This window comes from Pavona decussata, unplaced genomic scaffold (genome assembly GCF_977016875.1).
Source record: "Pavona decussata unplaced genomic scaffold, jaPavDecu1.1 SCAFFOLD_102, whole genome shotgun sequence".
Classification (NCBI taxonomy): Eukaryota; Metazoa; Cnidaria; class Anthozoa; order Scleractinia; family Agariciidae; genus Pavona; species Pavona decussata.
Window position 1 is genome coordinate 5,792,343 of NW_028145517.1, and position 26,282 is coordinate 5,818,624.

The 26,282-nt window shown below is 39.5% G+C and overlaps 1 protein-coding gene across 7 annotated transcripts in view; it reads left to right on the top strand.

The window, feature by feature from the left end:
- The first annotated feature begins 3,013 nt into the window (after positions 1–3,013).
- LOC146471881 (stAR-related lipid transfer protein 13-like) overlaps positions 3,014–26,282 on the top strand; it is a 48,404-nt gene continuing 25,135 nt past the window's right edge. The window contains exons 1-4 of one of the 7 annotated variants that reach the window (XM_085120435.1): positions 3,014–3,223; positions 12,638–12,702; positions 21,530–21,670; positions 23,790–23,841. In XM_085120435.1, the coding sequence (XP_084976561.1) occupies positions 3,097–3,223; positions 12,638–12,702; positions 21,530–21,670; positions 23,790–23,841 (385 nt within the window). In that variant the 5' untranslated portion in view covers positions 3,014–3,096. Of the gene's footprint in view, positions 3,224–5,192; positions 5,388–9,163; positions 9,356–12,637; positions 12,703–14,407; positions 14,450–18,885; positions 19,024–19,505; positions 19,654–21,529; positions 21,671–23,789; positions 23,842–26,282 lie in introns of those variants that run through there. The other 6 variants (XM_085120436.1, XM_085120440.1, XM_085120439.1 and 3 more) reach the window with 6 other exon arrangements.

Below are 26,282 nucleotides of genomic sequence, written 5' to 3' on the forward strand. Positions count from 1 at the left end.
CAGAATATTCATACTCTTTTGGTCGGAAAGTTCAGTGACGACAATATATTGCGTTGAAAGCTGTCACAACATTGCACCACTGCTGCTTGATGAAGAAGGCAAGTGATAGAACGAGACTCCATTTTTTCACAAAGACATTGCAACCCGAGTGTCTGGGATGAACGTTAAGATGGTGCCACCCAAGTCAGACTCCCCCGCATTGTCTTTTCTGGGAAAGGTCTTTCTCCTACGTATGACGCGAAATATTTATGGAGCAAAATATATTTATTCTCCATTTGTTGTCTTCAGTTTTTTCTCACAGAAAAAAAGGTTCAAGGACAAATAAAGGCTAAGGTCAAAGAAGATCTATTTAAACCTTTGCATCGACCAAAGCAATTAAGTTTCGATAACAAAATGTTGTTGTGAAATACTAAAGGCAATTAACAAACGATCGGATTAAAAAGGTTGCGTCATGGTTTGAGCTTTTTTTAAACATTTTCATTTGTCCACCTTAAAACCGACCCTAATCTTCCCCATTCTGAACATTCTTAAACCATCCTTGTTACAAATAATGGGTTATTTTCTCCTCCGGAAACTGTACTCGAGTGTTACTTGGGATTCGGTCGATTTGAAAACCTGCGCTGTTAAGAAAAATCCACTAAACTGAGAAGATTGCTTGAATCACCTAGTCTCTTCAAGGAAGTTTGTGATCGAGAGGCATTCAATGTACAAAGAAGGTTATTCACTGACACATTCTCACGGTGATAATTGACCTTCCCGATGTTTTATGGTCGTGAAACGATTAATCCTTTAACCCTTTCACTCTTATCCAAGCACGTTCACCAAGGGGCCAAGATCAAACCGAAAAAAAAAATATTATTTTGAAAATTTAAAAAGGCGGTATCACAACAAAGTGCTCTCTAGTAGCTTTCATTTGAATGATCACACTCTTTAGATTTAATCAACGAGCTCAAAAATGAGGATCGTACCAGTTATGAGAGTCTGGAAGCTGAAAGTCTACAGTGTGTCCATTCACGGCTCAAAGCTTTAAAGCTGTACTCAGTTCTGTAGTGTCGTTTATCGCTATGCTAAACAAGGTGGTTCTTAGTGATCTGGATCTGTGGGCCGTGAATCCTCAAGTGTAACCGGTTCAAATGCCCCGAGCTGTTTAAAGTAGGACTTTCCTGTGCTCAGAATTGATTCTAACTTCTTACTCTATGGATAAAAAACCAAGTATGATCATTACCGGAAATAAAAATGAAATAAAACTAACCGTTCTTTATACACGAAGTACTATTTTTGTTTGTTTTGCAAAAGAGAGGTTTCTCTACTTTGACCTTGGACAATGCCATGAGAAAAGTAGTTTTAAACCCTAAAACAATAATATACAGCAATGTTTTTTTTTTTTTATAAGAACTCGCTCAATGATACGAAATTGAATAGTTAGCATAATTTTCCGTATCACGCGGGCAGAATCCGATCAGTACGGGGGTTTGCTAGAGGAAATGACTGTTTCCTATCAAGTTAGTTGCGGCAAAAGACTAGCTAACAATTTTATTCAAAGTGAAAAAAAAAAAGTGTTTGTCAAGTCATCGTTTGATTAGTTACAAACTTCCTCTTATTTTTGAGGTGCAAACCCAAAAATACAAATGCAATGTCCACTGTGATCTTGCCGACAAGATGGGGACTAATCAAGTAAAGAGGATTTCTTAGCATCGCACGTTTTTAGTCAAAGTAACCGATCTCGTGTTTTGTTAATTAGGCCGACAAACTGACCAAATCAAGTTGGCTTTCGTCTAGCCAGTTTAATCTTGCGAAACGTCTAAACACCTGGTATTGCTCAGAAGCGTCATGGATTTCTCATCCGTTTTTATAGCGCCAGTAAACTTAGCATTTTGAGGTTGCTTTGGACTTTAGCCCCGATTCACTCCCAGAGTTTAGTCTTCTCTCCCAGGGTATGGCTCCCAATAATACTGGAAATCAATGAGCCCTTTAATTGCAAGACTAAGGGTATAATCATACAATTTCCGGGAAGTCTAGCGAGCAGTACCCAATACAACCTTTGGAAATTTTTTCCTTGATTCGGATAAAATAAGAGAACTAGCCGTTAAAAGTTTGTCCTGAACATTTTCAGTCAGTTTACGTCTCACTTACAGTTCATCCTTTCATACCATTTAGTATGTCACGTATATTTAGAGCTTAACGTACTCTCGGTACATGATTTAAGAACTGAAGTATTTTAAGAAGTCATGCAAGATTAAACGATTAAGCTGAAGCAATTTTCCGCCTTATCAAAAAATCCTCGGCGTTATGCGTCATGTTCTTTTAGCGACAATAGATTAATTTATAGCCTTTTGTGTTTGTCATTTTTTGCACAACTTTTCTTATTTACCACACAATAATTCACAGATTGTTTACTTTTAAAATAAATATTGCGGCATAAATGTTATGGGAAGTCCCTTGTTAGCGGACTTCATAAAGGCACATCAAGTCTGTAGCCAGAATAGTGTGTTTATAAATGAATATGGTACATTAGCACCGGAGTTATATTACCAATTTAAGCAGTAGCAAAGGAGCTAAATTTGAAAATCCGAGGCTTCAACGGGATTTCGTCTTAAAATTTTAATTACAAACCAACCTCTAGTTATCAACTTGTAATCTCCCCTAATGATACATTATATGAAACTTAATTGGTACCATTAAAATCTCACAATAGGCATTACTACGAATGAACTGCAACCAGTTAGGAGAATTGATCTTCAACTTTAAGTTCAAGCTTTGAAGTTATACCTTCAATGGACTGGTCCACAAGTAGCAATTGTTAATGTTGGCGACCAGTCGTACATCATTTGGAACGAAAATATATTATTAAAGCATAGCACTGAAAGGGCTGGTCACTGGAAGTGTTTTCTGCGATCAAATCTTCGGCCACGAGCCAGCGAATGTACAAAGTATCAGATCATTTCCGAGAATTCTAAGAATCCTTCACATGACTCATAAGACGTCTGAAGGATATTAGCCGTTGTCGACATTTACGTTAAAGGCGGCACGTACGCAATATGCTACAGCAGAAGCAGTAGAGTGTTCATCGAAGTAACAACGACAAAAACCTCCGTCATGTGTTCTGTATGGTGCGTCTTTTTCACGCATAAAATCCATCGCCTCAGCTCATCGAGGTCGTACAGTTTTTCGCAGAAGCCGCAAAAACGGAGATTTAGCTTCAGCCGTGGTAAATCGACCAAAGGTGAGTTTTAATATTGCCATGTAATCAAAACAAAGGGATGGCAAGCTACTCAGTGGTTTCTCAGTCTCTGAGAAAATCAGTTTGCTAAGATGATTGGAATAGTAAATAAAGTTAAGTTCGGGGTGAGCTTTTGTGTTAAAAAAGTATTGTAATTGGTAACTAATTAGCTCCATTTTCGTCTTAAATACCTTTCAATTAGTACTGATTAATCACGCGTCCATGTTGTACTCCAATTTGTTGTCCTTGTTATGGCCAAGAAAAGCGCCAGTATAGATGAATGACTTTACAGTATGAGATCTGTACTAAAGAAAAGGCTGAATGAAACCATTCTACGATGACGCCTGATGACTTTATCAGATGTGGTCGTTTTGTAATTTTTATTGTGAACGCAATTGTTGTTTTTATATCGATCACTTGTTAGAATTAAGTACTTAGTTCGACGCAGAATCGTACTTCCAGTTACTGGCTGAGATCGCCGTGAATTACCTGCACCACTAACAGTATTACTACATTCTTTCTTTCCCAAGCTGAAAACAGGGAAAAGTTCTCAAAATTCGTTTAGCAGGATATTGAAAACCACATGGAAAGGCGACATACCAGAACCGCAAAATTGATTCTCGGCAGCCTTTATTTGAGTGGCTGCCCTTGAGAATTTTACCCTGCAACTCACAGGTTTTAACCGCATTAATTGATTGTCGAATGAATAACCCATTGTGCAAAGGCTCAGTCGAATTCGTGGACAACGCCGATACAAGTCGAGAGTCACTGCAAGAGTATCAGAGGGAATAAGCGAACCACCTGTACTTACGTGTACTTCTGCAAGTGCTAACGAGGCACTTCTGCATGCGACGAAAACACTTATGTCGTGTTCGTCGGGTACGCTTACAAAGCAAAGCAGACCGCGGTTCAGTCTTACTTATTGCAATGTCGTGAGTTGTCACTTATTTCTGTGTGCACGTCTAGGTACAGTTCAGTGTACTGCCAGACTAAAATACATGCATAGTTCCGCACCATTCACGAGTATGAGAGTCTCAGCCGAGCCACCGTGTACAGCATAATCTGAACAGTACCACAGGGCCGTGAAGTCAGCTAAAGTTGACCGGTTTCACGGTTAGTTAGTTTAGATTAATTTAGCTTAAGTTAGCCGAACCACCTTGCAGAGCATAATAAACAGCACCAAATGACAGTGCAACAGAAAACCACATCAATTCAGTGGCTGATTCTGAGAGTGAAATGATCAACTTCTTTTCTCTAGTGGCAATGAATATCATACTACAAATTTAGACACGGTTTGACGCGCCGAGTAACACTGTGACGCTTAATAAAGAAACATCTTGCTCTATAAACTTAAGCTTTTCATCCATCGATTAACTAATTGGATAATGTTTCTATTTCTAGTGTTTTCTGTTGTTTTTAAAATCTGCTTTGTTTTGGGAAGAAGACAGTCTTTGGGCCAGTTAATATCAGCTGACGACAATTCACATTTCTCCTTCGCTCAAGTTTCATTCTGTTAACTGTTGAGACATCTTAAGTGTGACATTTCCGCCCCCAGGTGCAACAATTTAACGAACCCGATTTCACTTATTTACCAAGAGGTAAAGATCGTTTTGACAAAATGAGAAAAGACCCAGTAAAGGGTTGTTTTTATCAGTATATTAAATTTTTTATTATTATTCATAAAATACAGTTTTATTGGTTCAGTTTTCACGTCTCTTTACACAATATCATATCTTCAGTTATTTTAATCTTTTGAAAGTTCATTGTCAAGAAAAATCTATATATTAGGGAATCGTTCCGTGACAAGTTGTTTACAAAATGGGATTATCGACTTTGGATTCGGTTGTTAAGGCTTACAGGAACGACGCCTCAAAAGTTGACATCTATCATCCATTTCTGCAAAACTATGTCAAATACGTGGTATTTTCTCGTGTTAAATACCTCAAGGATTAGCACATAAAAATCGTGTTTTGCTGCCGCTTGTTCGTATCGTTCCCTCTCCACGGGGATCTCAGAACGTTTTGGGATCGTTAAGACGTGGATTTCCGACTTTGCCGCGGTTTTCTGGTGGACTTCAAATGCCATCTTAACTGCAAATCGAGCGATTGCATTCATCACTTTTGATACCGATGCTGATAAGCTGAGTTGATCAACGCCTGATAACGAGGTATTTATAACTCAGAAGAAGTTTATTTCTGTCTGTTCCGTCAGGAAATGGTAACAAAACGTTATCAGTAAAATATAGCTTTCAAGACACCCAATGCCACTCATTGGATCACAGACCATTGAAAAGTGCGGCACAACCTCTCGATGTCGAAACATTCCTCCTTTTTCGTCAAGGCCTTTCAAGATCAATTTCAGATTTAATTCCATACCCCCAGAAGGTCTTCCTGTAGTTTTTTATCTATTAAAATTCCGGTGCATTGCATACATTGATTTGAAAATAGATTGCACGAGAAGTATTATACAGGAATATCGCCTGGAATTTTTAGCAGGATCGCGCTTGTGTCTACGCAGGGAACGTCCGGTGATAATCGTTATCAGTTTTCGCTCGAGTTTGCAACCGCATTTGCGGTTATATGACCACACACGTCACAAAAAAATTTTGTATTTCGAAGACGCTGATAGAGAAAAACGGAGCCGGACAAAAGTTCTTGCTCTGAAGCAAGGGCTGATGTTCATGACTGCGTCAATTGCACTCTTGAGCAATATTAAGAATTGAATCCTTATCAATGGACAAACCAAAATAGAAACTGTTTGTATTCTAAGCGTGCAGTGTGGTTTAGCGACAAGAACAAGAAAAGGACAACAAAACTTGTAGCAAAGAAAAACATCAAAACACAACCTGCGTTAGTTGCATATTTTCGTGTAATGTTACTTGGAGCGTGCGGTACTCATGGGTGTGTTTGCTGGAGAAATGAAAGTGCCGCAAGTGAGTTTTTGTTTCAATTCCAGTCCCCCTCTGCGTCGTCTGGGAAAGAGATGTGGCGTCTGAAACTGATTAGGTTACGGAGTGAAAGCTTTCAAATTCAAAGGATTTTTGATCGGAAAATACCTATTATTTGTACGGAATATTAACTCAACACAAATGCCTAGACGGGGGTCCAATATACCAACATAGGCCTAGTGCGCCCAGGCGGGAAAGGTGTAGGGGCCAGCCTGGAGTGAGCAGCTCAGACGAAAGCAAAATTTGTTGTGGCCAGAAAGGGCATCCGAGGATGAATTTCTAAATCCATGCCGGGAAACAGGATAAAAACAGCAGATGTTATCACCTCAGTGTCTAACTCTAAGAAAATCGATGTGGGAGCGGAATGAGGTTTCTGATCAGCGAGGAATGGCGGTAAACAGGATTAAAACCCGATTTCCAAATTCTCATCTCCTGTTCTCATCTATGAGAGAATTACGAGTTAAAGATGTGCCCCATCGATCTTCTTTCAGAAGGTGCATCTCGTGTGTGCACACCGAACAGGCCTGAACATGGGGCGTCTGCTCTGGACCGAAGAATGCATGGGCTGCTTTCTGCGCGCGCACACCTTACTTTCTCAAGACATAAAGGTCATAAAGACCCGGTCTGACAAGCGGCGACAGTATGCCGTACACACCGACGGCACTCTTCACTTTTACCTTTTAACAACTAACTTGAAATCCATTATATGGTATTAACATGTCACTCATCAAATGTTCCAGATGTGTTACAGTGTAGCCCTAGAAACAACTTTTAGTGGGAGAGTCCTATGTAATGTAAGTTGAGTAAGGCGCCAAAGGTTTAAGCCGTTTTGGCCTGAAATAGGCCGGGGTCATGCAGGGGTACTGACATTTACCATTTTGGTTTGAAAGTCTGAAAACGAACATGAATTGTAGAAACTAGCCCTGAAAATGGGTATGAATTTTAGAGGCCTGGGGTCCGTTTCTCTAAAGTCTCGGTAAATTACCGGGCCCAATGAGTATATTTTTAAACGTTTTTCGCTGATTACACAGTGACTACAGACACGGTATTTAGCCAATGTTTTCACAGGATAGGCCATTTCTGAGTTGCTGTGAATCTCATTATGAAAGGGAGGCTAAGTGCAAAACTTTTCATGTGAAAATTAGTTTTGTCTGCATATGAATGAAAACTAATTTTTATTACAGAAACTTTGCACTTAGCCTCGCTTTCATAATGAGGTTCAAAGTAACTCGGAAATGGTCTATTATAAGATTTTAAATTTTTTTATCCAAAACTAAGAAAAAATGACTTTTGTTAAGAAATATGTATCACCAAAGACACTTATCGGGCCAGGTAAGTTACCAGGACTTTCGACAAACGGGCCCCAGGTCGCAAAATTACATATTTTTATCTGAAATAGGATCAGGGTTTGAGCTCCACACGAAAATTAGGAGAAAGAACATGCAGGAGACCTCTCTCTTTTTATATCATTGTCGCAGTTTTTCTGCGTTCTATCTTTCAAACTTTCCTTTGCTTCCCACAATCTGAACGCCTGGAATTTACTCAAATTAATCTTTTCCTTAGAAAAAAAATTTTAGTCGCTCCTGTCTTTAGCGCCCTTAAAGGACCTAAGTCAGCCTCCGTCATTTTCGATGCCATCGAAATTATTGATATTGCATGGTGAAGCGAAATCTTATTGCTTTACTGTAAGTTGTGTGAACTCCTGAAAATATGTTTCATTATCTTTAGTAGTTTCACAGTGATTTCGTTCATTTCAACATGCTCCGAATAAAATATAACAGCCAAACTCTTGCATATAAACAAAAACAAAGGTGTGGCTGACTAGGGCCCCTCTTGTTTCGCGCCTTCGTCCTCGTGTCTCGCATCAGCTTCACCATTCGCCGGTTTGGCCGGCATCTTCGTCCCCATAGAAGTAGTCTCCCTCGTAGCCGTATTAGTGTAGAAGTCAACTTGTGGAGAGTCTTTCATGTAAAGTTCAATATATCGTCTTTCATCATGACTTTTGGTTGATGCTGGTAAAATCATGACACCATGACGCCAAGAGGTGGGCGATTCACGATCATAAGACGAAAGTTACCCTGCTACGTTGTCAACCAGTGGCGGGCCAAGAACTGAGAGCCCAGCCAGGGAACTGGTTGCTATGCACGGCTAGGGGGTGATTTTCTGTATCTCGAACGTTTCTTTCTGTAAATCAATAACTTTCTACTACTGTGGCAAAGTGATATGAAATAAACTTGAAAAGAAATTTGTTATCATTCAGCGAGCTATAAAGGCATAGGCTACCATTCTTCAGTCCCATCTTGAGAAGTTAAATGCTCCTACAATCATTATCCTTTCTAGTCTGCAAAGTAACCGTTTCCTTTGGATTTTTGTCGTAAACGTCGCATGGATCGACCAAGTTTTGTGCCATGCATCAAAGGCACTGAAAACCCCGATATTAAAACTCAAGCTACACAGACTATATCTTTTCTGACATACCAGCAATTACATCTACCTCTGCTTTCGGGAGAGGTAAAGGAAAAATGTAGAAGTACTTTATTGAATCCTGACAGAATGAGATCTAACCGGCTTTTGTTATTGCAATCGTTTTCGATTTTTCAGGAAAAAAAGGATAAACAAAAGGAAGATTGACGAACAAAACGACAAAAAGCCGTCAATAATTTCTCATCCATTGTTAAGTCCTTTTGCCCGAGGTCGCAAATAACTTTTTATTATTCGAATTAATAAACAGCATTCCTTTTATGTCAGTCTTACAAAAATAATACCACCCGATCGATTGAAATATGTCAAGATGTGTTAATGGTTTAGGTCTACTGAATTACGCATAAATGCTCTCAAGACAATGGCACTGACCAATCAAATTACAGATAATTATTTTGACCCTGGAAGTAGACAAACATTTTACAGGCCTTACAATCAATTACGTTCTCAAATCGGACTTCTGCTCAATTGGTAACATTAACTCCTATCCGGGTTATGAACAGTTGTGGAATTTTCTTGGGGTCTTCTCGACCCCTCTTTTAACCTGTCAAGCTTATCTTCGGTCGACACTAGGCCAAGCACGAAATTCTGCTCGTTGCTAGAACAAGATGCTTTCGTCCAACCGGTCGAGTGAGTGCACAGATTCGCTTCATTTCGGTAACAACAAAACCTGGAGAATTAAGATCTGAATTTGGTCGGCTTCCAAGGTAAGAATAACACTGTCATAATTAAGAGGTGGGACTAAAATGTTCATTCCATTAACGTCGGAGTTTTGGCCTCATTCTTCTACCGCTCATTTGCACTACATGTTTATATTCTCGTTACATCCGACCTTGATTAATTCATTGAATCCAAGATCTGATAATCGTCAGTTGTTTGCGGTGAATTCGTGAAATTCAAATGACTCTGAAACACAACGATGAAGTTGCCCGCTTCTGATCACTGAAGAATAAGCCAATACCGAATGCTCGACTAAGTGGATTACCTTTGAAGTTTACAAGTGATGCTTATTAGAGTAAGCTGTGGGTCATTTCGACCGCGAAGTGAGAAAGACATGAACGGGTTAATCAATCAATATTTAGACAATACATTGAAATAGAAATCACTTGTATAATTATGTCCTCACATACGTTAACGTAGTTCTAAGTCAAGATGTGGCAAATGAGGTTCCATGTTGTGAAATAACCTTTCGTCGACCCAAGAGAATTCGTTTTGCTTTTATTGCAACATTTTGTCCTAAACTGATACTTAGTGCTGACAGACGAATTTCTAAAACTTGGTGTAACCTTTCAACCAGTTTACAAAAGATCGAGCCACAAGTATGGAGAATTGAAGACAATTTCAAAAATATTCTCGTCAAAATTATCAATGTACATTCCTATTTGTGCACACATGTACAGAAGTTCATTTATTTGACTGAATGACATGCATGCCGGCACTGACGATATTCCATGGTCCTTCCATGCCTTCTCTCAATGACGTCATTGCGGTCCGACAAAACGTATACAAGCCTTCACTCTATTTTTTTTTAGCCGGGAAAGCTTCTGCACGCAACAACATGGTTTTACATTTTTCACATATTACAAAGCAACTGCTTAAATTACTTTCAAGTCAGTTTACGTAATAGGGTATTTACCTTCCAACGGGAAATGATCAAGTCATTTCCCTATTTGAAACTGCACGTAGGAGACGTTACTATTGCTTGTAAATGATCGTGAACTAAACGTTTTTTCATAATCTTTGAGTAGAATGACAAGCAGTTTTCGTAGCCTTTTAAAGCTAGACAATCAAGTCTGGTGAGTTTGGTGCAGTGGCTTGAGCCAAAGCACAGTTGAGATACTCATAATCTATTTTTTTTTTTTCTTTTTTTTTTTTGCGAGACCTTACTGAGGTTAAACCGGGACTAAATGGCGTTAACTGAGTTATCGGCAATTTGAGAAGATTGCACTGGTTTATATTTCGAAAGATATGAGAGTGACTGATCTTAACAGTACTCTTTATTGAGAAGAAAAAGCCACACAGCCTGATGGCAAATTAATTTAGGATCTATTAATACCGGAAACAATAACTAAGTGACTAATCACTTTCATTTTAAGTCGCTATGAAAACAAGAACGTCATTGAAACCAACAAAAAGTTGCAGTTGACTTCCCACGTCTTTTAAAGCTACTGAAAACAAGGGGTTTATTCACACGGAACTTGGCTGGGAGACTATGGAACGTGAAAAGCTGCAAGCAATGCAGATATAACCTCTACAATAAGTGCATCATAGAGTCGTGGTGTTAGCTACGAAACATGGTCGGTTTCCTATGCTTACTTCAATTCAGTGCGCGGTAAAAAGCGTGAATAACGAATTAAAGAAGGTGGTTGGTCGCAGTGTTTTGGCATTGATCTGTATTTTGGTTGCTGTTTTTCTTTTATGAAATCTCTTAACTCTGCTCACTTTATAATGTGCCACTATTAAACTCTTCCGGCTGTCTCTTAGTACTGAGAAGCTATCACTCTTAAGTTTCTTTTAGCGTCCTTAGCAATGTTATACTGTGGATGTATGGGCGGATACCAAAGATGGCGTAGTAATTGAAAATTTTGTGAAAAGTGACGATAAAGGGAATGCAAAGCTATGGTGTTAATCTATTGGGAGAAACCTCGAAGAACAGGTGAAAATTCTGAAACGTACAGAAAACGTAGCTTTCAAGTGTATTTTCCCTAAAAGGCAAGTAGACGTCTTAACTTTAGTACAACTTTAGTTCACCTTCGATACACTTCGTTTTTAATATAAGAACCTTTTTTATAAGAACGTCGAGGCCGAGATTAACCAAAATTTTGAGAACGTATTAAGAACATTCCTCAGGCTGGGAGTCGATTAAAAACGTTTTCATTTTGCTAATCTGTATATAAAATCAAGGTAACAAATGTAAAGTAACCAGGCATGTTTTGTATAACATTGACAATGGTAACACACATCTCGGTTTGTCATAATCAGCAGTTCTTGATACCATATCTCAGCAGGCAATGCACTTTGATAGGTTTCCTGGTCACGTTCACATTAATTTACTGAAATACATGTGGTGTATACCACGTAATTTAAGAACATCTTAAGAACGTTTTCAGCCTCAAATCGCAAAAAAATATAAGAACGTTCAGCCTCAGCTCCAAAATTAGACGTTCTTACAAAAAAAAAACGGAGAGTAGTGGTAAGAACGGCTTCAAGACTACCAGGATATCATGTTAACTTGGACTACCCGACAACCTTGAGACCAGGAAAACTTGCATCTTTTTCCCGTCATTTCAAACTTGCAATCTCATTGGTTGGTTAAAAAACTTAAGTGATGACGCAACGCGCGAGGGAAGACAACAAAATGGAAATGAAAATTTTGTTCTAATGGTAATTTCCGTTCAAACCGCTTTGCACGGAAAAAGTGGAGTACCGCAGGCTCCAAAGGTCATCCGTTTGTTCCGGAAAATTTCCGCACGTACATTTGCATTTCAACCGGTTAAACCGAACATTTTTGGCTAAATGGAAAGCGCCCCAGAAAACGTGTCCTTAATATTAAATGGGTTTTCTGTATTAAACTGGTAAAATCATGAGCCCATAGGTGTCGTTTACGCGGGGTTCCCCTGTAATATGTTGGGTAAACAACGTGCAAATGGTTTGTTTGTCGAGTTAACGTTGACCTGTAATCTGTTGGAGTCAAACTTTCTAACATTTCTATGCTCTCTTCATCTTTAAAGGAGGGAATTCCGTCCGTTAGTTTTTAAGACTCATCGGAATGCAGATCTACCTATATAACCGTGAATTTAGTTTAGGTACGCCTGGAGTAGCTATCACTGTTATTCTACAATGTACTATTATTTTGTTGTTTGAACGAACGTGCTCCAGAAAGTCATTACATACAGACACCTCCCATCACAGATACATCTTTCAACAGAACGAATACTTGCGTGTTCAAAACGTGATGCTAACTGATTATCTTTTCTTATCTTTTACAGCCAGTTCTTTCGGACGAACTACCTTTATTATCACCAAGCCGATGAGTTACATGGAAATTCTTTCGGTAAGTTATTCAGCCATTCTTTTTTTTTTTTTTTTGTATTGGCAGTAAACAAAGGACACCCAACAAAGTAATGCTGGTATGGCGCCCTGAGTGCTTTCGTCTCCCTGTGCCTCTCTTTTGAAACCCAGCCAGATTCTCGGAAGGACGGACGAATTTTGAATAACTTTGGAACATGCGCGCACATAACTGAATTAGAACAGTAGTGGCAGGAAGTAAAATCAAAGCTATTCAACGAACAAATAATTTATGACTAGGTGTCCAGGGCTGCAAATAACGGCCGGTCAACGGACAATGTCCGGTCAAAGTTAGGTATTGACCGGACAAATCCCGGCTTGGATTGCCGGACATCTTGTCCGGTCCTTTACCGACTCGTTCAGAGAAATTTTAATTTTTAACTATTTGATAATCACGAGGGACAACATTCATGTTTCCGAAAGAAAAAAAAAACATCAAGGAGTCTGAACAACGTCGTTTTCAGTGCCCGGGCACAGAACCCTGGCACAGGCAACTCGTCTAAACAGGGCCTATGTTGTGGTACTCTGTAGCCACTGCCATTCATCTGGGCCAATTTGCAGACAAACTTTTTCTGCTATCTAACAGATGGTCGAGATATATACGTATGTTGTGACTTTGATTAAATGTATACAGTCCGAAACCTAAAATAATATTAAGGTCATACTTACAACAAGCGTATCATCAAAAGAATGTTGCTTTCAACGACAAACCGCTGACGTTGATTAATCGCGTGATTACCGATTATCAACTGGGTCATCGAATGATGTAATTGCAGAATTTTGATTGGCTTAGCGCCCATGGGATATCAGCCATTGCACCATGGCCGAGAAATACCGGCCATTAAATCGTCTCGCCAAAAATCAACCAGATCTAGCAATATTGCTGGGCTATTTTTAATAGAACAGCCATTTCACTCGCGTTTGCTGGCATGGATGTCGGATGATTACAGTCAACTTGGCGCCATTTGCCTTGTTGGCTGGCTATCCTTCATCTCATATCCAACGCGCGGCGCTCGTAGAATAATGGGCAAATAGTAGGCCATGGTTCAGCCGATCAGATTATGGGATTTGCAATAGTCAACAGTAAATATATAGATAAACTTATTCCGGTTGCACGGTTAGGTTGAATTTTCTTGTTTTCATAGTATTCTATTGGGGGAAACTAGCGTTTTTAGTGGAAGTGGAAGTTTAGAAAAGAAACTGCGGATGAAAACGAACCGGCGCTGACGAGTGATTCAGCGGTTGTTTTTAGCTCCCCAAAGCTTGTACGAATGTTTAGTTAGTTCTATAGAAAGACAAAATGTTTACTGTTTGGTTTAGAAAATAACCCGGAAAATAACCAACGGAAACGTTTAAGTTAGAAAAACGGTTTTTGACGAATCGCAGCTCAGTCTTTTTCAGACTAAATTGTTAGGTTCCAAACACATTTCATCAGGTGACGGCGCGGCCATTGGGTAGTGAAGTAACAACTCGCACCAGACCAGCGGACGAGATTTCTCGGCATTCCTGACCGGAGAATAGTTATAGTATTATCTTAACTCAGTATTTGCCTACGTCTACTAGTCTGCGGTCTTTCAGTACTTTAAATACCTGCGCAGACATGCATGCACATATCATCTGGTTGGGTCGTCACGCAATACGCAATTTGACGACATAGAGAATACTCACCGCGTCGAGTAAAAAAGACTGGTGGTAGTTAGAAAGTTATGAATTGTCTACAAAAAACAAGCGAGGTGAAGTATTTCTCCTTCTGTCGTTTTATTGCTTTCTTTTGCCTTTTCTTGGACTTAGAAATAGTTCTGCACCACTCGTGGAAAGTTTGTGAGTACATGTGTAGCTATTTCTTTTAAGTCGGGTGTTACATCCCCGGGGTTACATCATAATAGTATTTCAGCAACGGTATTGAAATTCCTGATGTGGTAATTATTGGTGATGTTACATCTTTAGTTTAGGTTATACTCTGGTTTAATACCGTGTCAACTGAGAAAGAAAGAGCCTTGTTTCGATTCTGGTTGGTTGGAAAGCCAATATAGGAACAATTTAGACTTGTACAGTGATAGTTTGAAATATAACGCAGTAGATTCATAGTTTGAACACATTAGTTGTCACCAAAACGGGTGTATTAAAGTGACTAGAAAAAGGGGCGCGATGGACACGTATGTATGTGGCAGTTTAGAAAAAACTTCACAAAATCTTTCTCGAATGGTAATATTTTCAACCATTTTATTGCTTTATTGATCACTGGTAGCTTATTCCGGAATTACTGGAATGCGATTCTTATCATTCTACCGCTTGATGCAAATTGAATCAGCTTAGTAACAGGTTAACAAAACAAAAACAAGGCAATCGGCGTCCTCAGAGACCCGGGGACAGAAGGTCGGAACGATACGAAGGTCTCTTCGTTGGAAACCGGTTTCCAGGATATTTTCATTGCTCGAACCCATCACCATAGGTTCCTGCACTCGTTTGGTAAACGTTAACCCGCACAGATTTCTCGTGCCCGTTGGGGGTAAAAAAAAATTGAGGCAAAAGCAGTCACGTAAAGGTTATACAATATCCCGGTTGGTAGTATCCACGTTTGGTAAACGTTAACCCGCACAGATTTCTCGTGCCCCTTGGGGGTAAAAAAAAATTGAGGCAAAAGTAGTCACGTAAAGGTTATACAGTATCCCGGTTAGTAGAACATTTCTGTTTTACAATATCTATGGCGAGCACTATTCATTACTGACTTTCAAAATGGTTTGATTGTTATTGTCGAACCATACCCTGATCCCAGAGGTTTTCTTTCCGTCTTTCTCCTCTAACAGAGAAATTTGCAGGGCCCCACTGACTGAAAACCGCATAGGCGAGTGGACTCCTTGGATAAACATCATTATTAAAAACTGCATCATTGTATAATGCAATTCGAGGGATTTGATTGGCTTAACGGCCATGGTATATATATATCTTATTCGATGGTTTTACATATAATACGCGCGGATATTTTGCGAGTTGCGTAGTATTTTTCCGAGCCCCGAAGGGGCGAGGAAAAATACGAGCAATGAGCAAAATGTCCGCGAGTATTATATGTAAAACCATCGAATAAGAGATTTATTATTTCACTACAAAAAGATTTTGTTATTTGGGCTTCTCTGTTTTGGTAACAGTTTTGAAATACACCCGGCATTAACTGTCCGTCGGTATATGGCGCGTACGAATGATGTAAACAACACAGAAAGCCAGTTAAATGTCTTTAATTTGATTAGATAAAATGAAAAGATAAATGACAAGTGATTGGCATGCTTAAAACTTGTTTTCGAGTCTGCATCGTTTCAAAAACTATTCTTCGTCCAGTCCGGACATTGTTGCTCCTTTTTTCTGCCTTTTCCGTCCGTATTCGCTCTGTTGTAAACCGGTCAAACCGGGACACTACAGTGTATTACGGTCTCATATTTTGCGCGTTCTCTTGACCTTATTTGGTGAAATGACATAATAGTGGAATAATAAGAGCAATTATACCATGGCCGAGAAATGGTGACCATTAAATTGCCTTCTGGTCGTTCTTGCACAGCGAAATCAGTAAGATCTAGCAATATTTCTCGGTTGTTTTTAATAAAACAATTATTCCACTTGCGCTTATCCAACGCGCGCTCGTGGAATAATTGTTAATTATATGCCTACTGCACACCACTCTGAACTCTAATGCCAGTTGGGGTGCTTGGCTGAGACCGGACCCCACCCAGTGTCTAAGGTCACCAACTGTCACACAGGATTGTCAACAAGTCCCTGCAGTCGATTTTATTATTATTATTATTATTATTATTATTGTTACTTAAATTTTCTATATGTATGCCTTTATTTACTTATACATGTAGTTTTATACTGAGATTTGAATAAAATTGTTTATTTTTATAAATTTATTATTACAGGAGCCCATGACCATGGGCTCCTGATTATTATTATTATTATTATTATTATTATTATTATTATTATTATTATTATTATTATTAGACAATTTGGAATTGAGAATGTGACGGCTAGAATTTCTTAGGGCGCGTTTTTTTATTCACAATTCTGGAATGAGAATGGCCAGAATGTAAAATGTGCGCGTTTTTCTATTCCGAATTCTTATTCCGGAATGGGCAGAATGCCATTCCATCCATTCTGCTCCCAGGGGCAGAATGAACAGAATGTTGCGAATGAAATCCAAGATGGCGGACGGCGAGGTGAGCGCTGCGGATTCAAATACGTCCCTACGAGGGAAAAAATCAGGTTACACTTTTGGACAAAATGAAACATTGCTTCTAATTTCAGTGTACCAAAAGTACAAGGAAAATTGCTGCGATAACGGCTGCAATGGCAGCCTCTTCGTCGGCCGCCATATTTGTTACGCAATGTTTACTCGGCCAGGACAGACGGGGTTTTTTTTATGCAGACAATCCGAATTATTCCTAGCATTCCGTACCAACCATTTTTATTCCAGAATTGTGGATAAAAAAACGCGCCCTTAGTTTTCTTTTTTTAATTTTCGTAATTTTAGTATTTATAAAGTCTAATTATAATCGTCTAATTATTTTAGGCTGCTCAAATTTGAACAGAATTTTTTTTCAGAAACGAGATGCTGTCACAAGTTAAACATTTTCAGTCAAACACTTGTGTCTTGGGAGGTTTACTCTGAATTTTTGCTGGCTGAATTTCTGGCATAATTTAAGTTTTATTGTTTATTTTTTTAATGCGTCAAACTTTTCTAAGCAAATCTTTTTAAGTTGGATATTTTAAAATTAGAACTTTGAACTTGTAAATAGCTAGCCGAATATGTTAGGCTCCCACACAAGTCGTTTTTTAGTCCCCTAAAAACGACTGCGTGGGAGGCTAGGAATATGTTGATTAAGAGATTTATTATTATTATTATTATTATTATTATTATTATTATTATTATTATTATTATTATTATTATTATTATTATTATTATTATTATATGAAATGGGCTCCTGATGAAACCTCTAGGCCTCTGGGACCAGGGTAGTGACCACCCAGCCAGATCGGCCAGGAATGGTCAGTGATCACCGAGTTTAAGTTGCTAAATAGAACTGAGTGATTAGACTAAAACAAAAGCTCGACCAACAGTTTAAAAAACAAGTGGTCACTAACGACTGGTGCCGAGTTGCACAAGGAGGTTCCGTTGTAATAATTCCAGCTGTGTTCATCCTTATCTGCCTTATCACAGGCAATATTTATTTCGGCACTGAAAGCCTTGAGCGAAAGTTAAACACACCGATTCTGTGTTTAAATGATGAAATCTGACAGGATTGTGGTTGTACTGGCGAGAGAGCAGTTGCACCCACTATTTGGACACATTTGTTCGCCCACACATAGTCACCATCCACGAGAAAATTGTGGGCAACTGGCCACATTGTCGCCACTAATTACAATCTAATCGGGAAACGTACGCATGCCTGTTAGTTAACGATTTATTTTGGGACCGTCTGCCCTGTGAAGTTGAAAAGCAAAAATAAAACACGGAAAAAAAGGAAAGAAAAGGTAAAAATAGTAATGACCGGTTTACATTCCTCAGTTGGTTTTAGCATGTCAGAGAATCCTTTTGTAGGTACTAAGTACAACCAAACTGAAGATTCTCGTTTCACTAGATCTCTCTTTAAGTTTAAAATCTTCAAGGAGTTAATCCCTTTCAACCTTTAATATTGCTTTAATGTCAACCAGGATTTTTCTATCTCTGTATCTTCACTTTACCGGCAGTTTTCAATACCTCTAGTGTGTCCGAAAGCCGGCTGATTTACATAAACTCGAATAAAAACAATCTACCAAGACAATTGACGTTTGCCACTTTAACTGAAAGATCTATTATTTGGAGAGGTGCTGAAACCTTGGATCAAAAGCAAACGCTTGTACCAGAAACAAAAGGAACAACCAACAAGCCGCCTCATCGGTTATCCACAACATTTTGGTTTAGGGAGTGCCCGGATATTGCACCTCTAATTATTACACGTGCGTGATTACAGGCCAAAAAGCCCTTGCATGTAGAACATACTCATGACCAATCGCTGACCAAAATAACACATAGCTATTTTCAACACTGAGAGGTCAATATATCGAGTGGTATTAGCTGAAATTTGGTTATGCTTTGCGTGACTGCTTTTCTACCCTGCTACGTTTTTTAAAAAGGAGTGGGCGGTTGGAATATCGCACGCTTGAAAGCATTGTCAGAAAATATTCGAGAGGGAATCAAGAAACCGGATCAACCAAACTGATGAAGACTGGTCTTAAAAGAAGACGGCACATGGGTGGTACATGGCTCCTCATGCTAGACGTAAGTGTTTCAACAAGGGCTATATCCTTTCCCTCCACAATCTTGAATAAAAACAACTGAGTCACGTTTTCACCTTCAAGTTATAAATTTGTGAGTTGAAATCCTGAAGTCATGTGAAGTGTGGCGATTTCAGTGAAAGAAAGGTACTGCGGACGCTACTGAGCAGTACTACCTCGTGGTGCTGTTTAGTTTATACTCTTCCAAGTGAATACATTGTAATGTTTTATATCCTTGCCGTCAAATTTGTTCCTTGGATCGGAACTTTGCGGAGACGGCACATTGTGAAATGAAAAGGGGGCGTCAATATTATAATTCCGCAGTGAGTGTGATTCAGACGTGACGCTTCCTCCGTGTGGATGTCTCAGTGACGTTTGCCTAAAATTATGACGAAAGAGCGAGAAATTTGTCCGCGGAACAACTTTAAGAAGGTACACGAGAAAAGATTACAGTGCTGGACTAATCTTCGGTTATCCCCTCTTGGCGGGAAGTTGCAGGTTTTTAGCTTTCCCGTGAATGGCCTTTTAATCGAAACCAAAACTTACGGTTCAAGTATTTCGTTATCGTTATATCTAAAACGTTCTCGGGTCTCAAATAGCGCAAAATAATCACCAAGGCAAGCCAACGAGGAAGGTAAGAAAGAATTAATGTCGTTAAAAAGAAAACAAAACTATTTATGTGACCTTTTTAAATTAACACAAAATGACGAAACATTAATGTTTTTGTGTCCTGTCTAATCAAAATGGACTCACGCAGCGTCATGCTAATGCGCCAGCACATAAGCCGAAGTTTTATTACTTCGATTTACAGTATGCAATGATAAAGTGGTTCTCATAGCAGTGTTAAAGTTATTTACCAGTCCTGGTGGCCTCTGTGTTGGTCATTTGGTCACAAAATTTGAAGTAATATCACCTTAGATTATTTGTATTGATCAATAACAACGACTCGTGTTGTCATTAATCCCCCAGTTGACAGTCATCTACATATTAGTGGTCAGAAAAATCAACCCAAGCCACAAACTCTCCGTATACATGTCATTTGAAAAACGAAATCTCCGAAATCTGTGTAGCCACATGATTCAAACTTAAGGGTTACATTTTTCGCCTTAACGAGGAAATAAGCTGAATTATATCATGTCAAGAACATGCTTGTTGGAGGATGCAACTTACACAAAGTATATACTATATGGTATATAACACGAGTGTAACATTACACTAATCTGCTATAAAAGGAGATAACAAGTGGCCGTTATGCTTCCATATCTTTCTTGCAAGCTCCTTGTAAGGTTGTATTTTGGAAGACGGAAAGAATTCGGTGAAATAAAGTCCGAGATATAATTTCGTCTTGCTTCGTTAAGTCCGTTAAACTTGCATCGTTTCCTACTGACAAAATCTTTGCTTCAGTTGACAAATACTCAACTGCAATATTTTCCGATGTTGTCTTCAGGACATTACATCCTGATTTGGGGATAACTCGTCCAGAGCATCAGGTGAATTTTCACGGTCAAATGAAAAAGAAATGATGAGTTTTATTTCCTGTGAGCTTGTAATATAAAGCATGTCAGGAGTAAAAAAGTACTGAAAGCGTTCAAGGAAATTATGTCAAAGAAGTAATTTCTAAGTGATTCTACGTATAACAAATGCATAAGCGGGTTTACTGTCTGATTGGAATTGATCGAGTTTCAGTGCCCCTTATTAAATAAACTGAATTGTACCCTTCTCGAGTAAGCACCTGCGTGCCAAGTATCGTGTGAATAGTCACAGCGATATTAAGTCATTCAGCCAAAAAAAGAAATGATCAGTACGCTTTATTCATTCTCGCAATGCACAAGCACCTTACAAGGCTGTTGCAACGCCTGCACGCCGTAACTTACTCTGACCAGGGTTTTCAAGTGATCTGGTGAGCATGCCCCTGGAATCATTCTTATCTCAGTGGTATATTTTGGGCATACCTATCTCAAGCCCGCTCGTAGCATTGCCAGCGGTTATCTTGTTCCAGCCAAACAACTGAGAGCTTTTTTAATCTCTTGATCACATGCGACAAGTTAATAATTTGCTTTCCGAGATTAAACAAAGCTTTCCGGGATTGTTCCAATAACATTAATTCCCTGAACGCAAGAAATAGCGCGTATTTTCTACTATGAAACAAGGAAGTCGATTTGTTTTGTCTTCAACGATAATCCCTACAATCTAGATGGTCTTTTTGTAGCACTGATATACTTATTCACGCATCTCGAAAAGGATTTTTAAGAAGGTTGGGTTGAAGTTTAGATAGGAAATAAACCGGCGCATACTTATTTAATTTAATTCGAAAGGTCAGTGGCCATTTCGATAGTTATCACACCAATGGGACGCTTATTAAAGGAGGGCGCTTAATCGATCGACGAAACATGGTATTTGGCGTTTACAGGAGCCCATGGGCTCCTGGCGTTTATCATCTGCAAGAGAACACTTCTCGCATGATTTTGCTGCACCCCACCTGACTAACCTTTCCCGATTTTCTCCCTTAGCGCATGGAAGCCTCATCTCTGGAGGACATTCTTTCGTCTCCAAGCCCTGGGACGCACTCCCCGGCTGAGGATGATAGCGAAGGGAATAGTTCTTCTGTATCAAATAATGGTTTCACGTGTGCGGACGAAAACGGCAATGAGGTAAAGCACATTTTTAACTGACGAGATTAAGATGTTGACCACAAAGAATATCAGATAGTTTGTATCAGTAATTTTAATTTTGTGTGCATGCACGTAAATGCTTCATTGTAGACAGATAACGGAACGCGTCTTGAATGTCACGTGATTTAAAATGGGAAAGATATAAGGTACCGGCAAACCTGCTTATTAAAGCAGCTCGTATTCCGCTAACCTGCATACCCTCCCTCCCTCCCCACATCTCATACCGCCGACTCTCGCGCTGCCACACTTTCGCACTCCCCGAAAAAAAGAACGCCTGATCGCAGGTTAGTATTCCGCGGAAAACAGAATGCCACACAGGATTTTTGAACGACCTCTTACCTAAATCTGCAAACGAAGACCACAAAATCAAAGCCTGCAAACAAAATAAATTTGACGGCTCTCCCGCCCTGGACTTGGGCAATCTAAGGACCTCTCCGCTCTGAATTGTTACTAGTGATCAGTTGCCTTGGGTGAAAATTCACTGAAAAAATAATGAGGAAAGCCACATCACTGCTCGGAAGTCTTTAAACAGATCCCCTGTAGTGTCATGTTTAGATCGAATTGAAAATAGGAAATGCCGTTTTTTGTGGCGAGAACCAACACATACTGAACACACACATAACCGCCAAATTGAGCCAGCAAGTTAGCATAGCATTTTGTGATAGACTACTTTGAACTATACAGAAACAATACATTTTCCTATGGTTATCAGATTTTCTGCAGGAAACAGGAAAGATTTTGTCCGTGTTTCGTTCTACTATCTAGTGTAATCAACTCTCTGAAAAGCAGTGGAAGCACTCACCCTCTGTTCGTATGCACTCGCCCTTTGTTCGCGTTCACTCGCCCTCCGTTCGTGTGCACTCGCCCTCTGATCGCGTGTCCGAAACTGAGCAGTTTATCGCTCTCCCGAACTCATGTTTCTAGAATACTGCCGAACACCGAACAATTTATTTTTCGTTCAGTGTAAAATGTTTCTACAACCGCATGGACTTGTAACCAGTTATTTCAACCCGATAACCCGTTTGGTTTATATGACTGAAGTGTTCCATGCCTCCAACAGACACTTTTTTAAATTATATTTATGGTATGTGGTTTACTTAATTGTTTGAGCGGCTGATAACCACTGATCATAGAAACGAGGAAAACAAGGGAAAATTGAGGTTTCCGAGCGTTGAATTCCACCCAGCCGGTCCTCATCCGGCTGAAGAAGCTTCTACTGTAAGGGATGTTACTCAATTCACTAGATGAGATACGTTTCCACCCCCCACGAACTGAGATTGATGGGATTGATATCACATATTTTGAAATGAACACCTTCTTACATGTACCAGAATCCTGTTTTACGGGGGTGGCTCGAATTTATGGTCATCAGTACGAGGTACTTGATAGTCTTGTTGCTCAACACTCCTTGTTAATAATCGTCAACGGTATATCATGATTGTTCGGGTTCGAAATGTTTGCGGGACTTAAGGAAACGGATGCCTTGTGGCAGGTGAGATAACAAACACCGTGATGGCCCTGTTAACGATTCCAGCCTCTGACTTTTTACATTCTAGACAAAACTTCTCTAAACAGATTAACAAAACAAACGAAACTGTCTTCTTGATGCTAACCTGCGCTGCTTAGTCAAACCCTTGTCATGAAGCAGATCCCGGCGTTAGTATGGTTTATCTCTCTTTCGCTTAAAAATTTTCCTTAAAATTTTGAATGCATGGTTCTTTTCAAAAGCGAAGGCAAGAAAAATGTTAAAGATAAGCTACGCATAGCAAGAAATACCTTAAATATACTTTTTTGTGTGTAACCCTTTCATGTTATGTAATTTTCAATGAGTTCCTTTCAAGTACATTTGAACGAATCATGTACGCACTCAGTGCTTCGCACTGAGCAATTTTCTCCAAATAAACCTAAACCTCCAAGGAAACACTGATATAAGAATATAGAAGAGAAATTTGGCGCCAATTCAGATCATAATCGTATTTTCAAGTGCTTAGGAATGCACTTGCATGCCTACTCATGCGATCGCACTTTAATAAACTGTTGCAGGGTGCACATAAACATGATTGTTTTACGCGCTAAGTGCCGTATATTTTCATTTCAGGCACCTCCAGTGCAAGTGATAGAGACTGAAGAAGAATCGACACGCCGTTTGGGTAAGTGCGCGCTCTTACTTTGCAGATGTACCTAAGACAGGCAGAGAGCGGTTATTGACATCGCCCGGAGGGGTTGCTTTTTCACCCTTGTAGCATTTGAAAGGATAGCGAAATATTTCAAAGTTTTACAAAAAAGAAACAGAGAGAGATAAGAATTGGGTACAGTGTGAAAGGGGTACCATTTTGTTTCAAGTTGGTATGCGAAATGGTAAGGGGTTAAACCTCCAGGCAGAGTTTCCCTTGATTAAATGTTATTAAGAAACTTCCCTACCCCATTCCACCACGCTTAGCATCACCGTGTGCCAGATAACCCTCCTTTTCGTGATATCGCTCCGGGCTGGTCTTGTAAATCTTACAACCTCTTGTCAGAAAGCTTGTCAAAAATTCAAATTGTTGCACTTGATCCTTGTGGTACCCTCGTTCCCTCCATTAATGTTTCCCGGCTCGCCCACCGGGCCCATCTAGTATAGTCACGTCGCGATGGGCAATGAGCCAAAACCTTATTACGGTTAAACGTTTACTAGTACAGTCTAAAACCAAAGACAACGACTGCAACTTTTACCTCTAATTTTCTGTTATATACCTGATAAGGTCAGACTTGAACCGTACTAACGATATGTACGTTGCGTGTGTAACGGTTATTTATCAGAGCCAAAACGAATTCCAGGAATTTTTCACTCCCACGACGACGGTTTTAATTTCAACGTGCTCAGCTCCGGATAAATTGTAAAACCACCCAATTTGAAACTCGTAGCCAGGACGTTAATTAAATTACCAGCAGTCAAAACACGTCTTTAAAATTAATTATTACATTTCGGGATGCGACTATCGATTAAAAATATCGTGTATGTCACCATGATCCAAAGTTCTATAAATTCATCAAGGGTCGTGCCTTGTCTTCAACATACGCCAAAACCCATTCGTCTGGTAACACGGCATTGTATTGGAAGAACCTTCGTGACAGCATTTCAGTCGAATTTTACATCAACTGCAATTGATAGCTTCACCATTTTTTTTTTCTATAACTCCATGACCGAATGTACTAGACTTCCGTTATGTTCGAAAAATTGCAGGAGACAACGTCTAGCAGTAATTTTTCGGAAAGAAAAGCACCAAGTTTTCTTTTCGAAATAGCCGGTATTCAGGACAGTCTATTAATAACTGAAAATAGGGATTCCTTGAGGCATTCCATGAATTTATCTGAAAGTAGGCGTCAATAGTACACCACCCTGAGGCTGAACCCTTTGTTTGGTATTGTACTGTCATTGTCAGTTTTTAGCCAAAATCTGAGTTGTCGATGCGTTGATGGACTAGCAATCCGGGCAGATTTTAAAGTCTAGTGTTCGATTACAGAATAATACAGTGGTTAAGTAAAGATAGACTGCAGCAGCACATCTGAAAGTCATTGTCGACAAAGTTGAGTGACTTTGGGGCTAAACAGTGTTTTAATCCATTGATATACGTTAAGTGGCCACGTGGGTGGAGGAAGTTGTAAACACTGAAGGCCATTAGAGCACATTAGTGCGGTTGTAAGACGTGTGGTTATTTTATGCCCGGATTTTATGCCTAAATGTTTTCGATAAACTGCTTTAAATCCAATCAGTTTTTAGATAACATTTCTTGAATAATGCGGTGACTCTCTCAATAAACTACCAATCTTCAATAGGCGCGCACTGATGCTTCACTGATCAATTTAAAACACTGCTAAGTTTGCCCTGCACCACTTGACCATGACACGGAACAACAAGAGCGATAGCGAAGATGTCTGCAGTGGTAGAACAAACGTTCTTTAATATCCACTATTTTGATAGCACTTAATGTCACGATAAAGCTCACGAGTGGTTCAAATAGTATCAACTTTTTCTTTCGTTGTAACTCATGCAATGCTTAGATCGCAGTGGCCGGGAACGAGCAACCGGAGACCAACAGCAAACGTGAAAGTAAACCGTGAGGACAAAGCCCTAACTAGCCTGAACTGTCTTAGAGGTTGCGTGTTTCACTTGCCTTCGTCGTGTTGAAAAATGTTTGTTTTATGTTTTTTTCCCATTATTTAATGTAAACATTCAGTCATTTCGTGGAAATCCAATACACATTGGTTCATCGCCAAAGTGGAAACCGCAACGTACGTTTTGACGTGAAATAATTCTCTCTCGCTGAGTGAGATACCGTATTTTGCGGAGCAACTGTTTGCTAGGAGGCTGAGAACGCCATAATATTTAAAGCGAGTGCAGTTACGACTCAAAACTCAGCAAACTGCAGAAAATGACATGCTGTAACCAGGGTGAACTTCGCCGGGTGTTACACTGAAATCGTTAAGTCTCTGCAGATGCCCCAAGTCCTGGAGCGTTACCATGAAACGAACGCTATTGAGCAGCATCTTCTAATATCACTCTTTAGTATCACCTAAATGCATTCGTATTCGAATTTTTCATAGTTGCTTT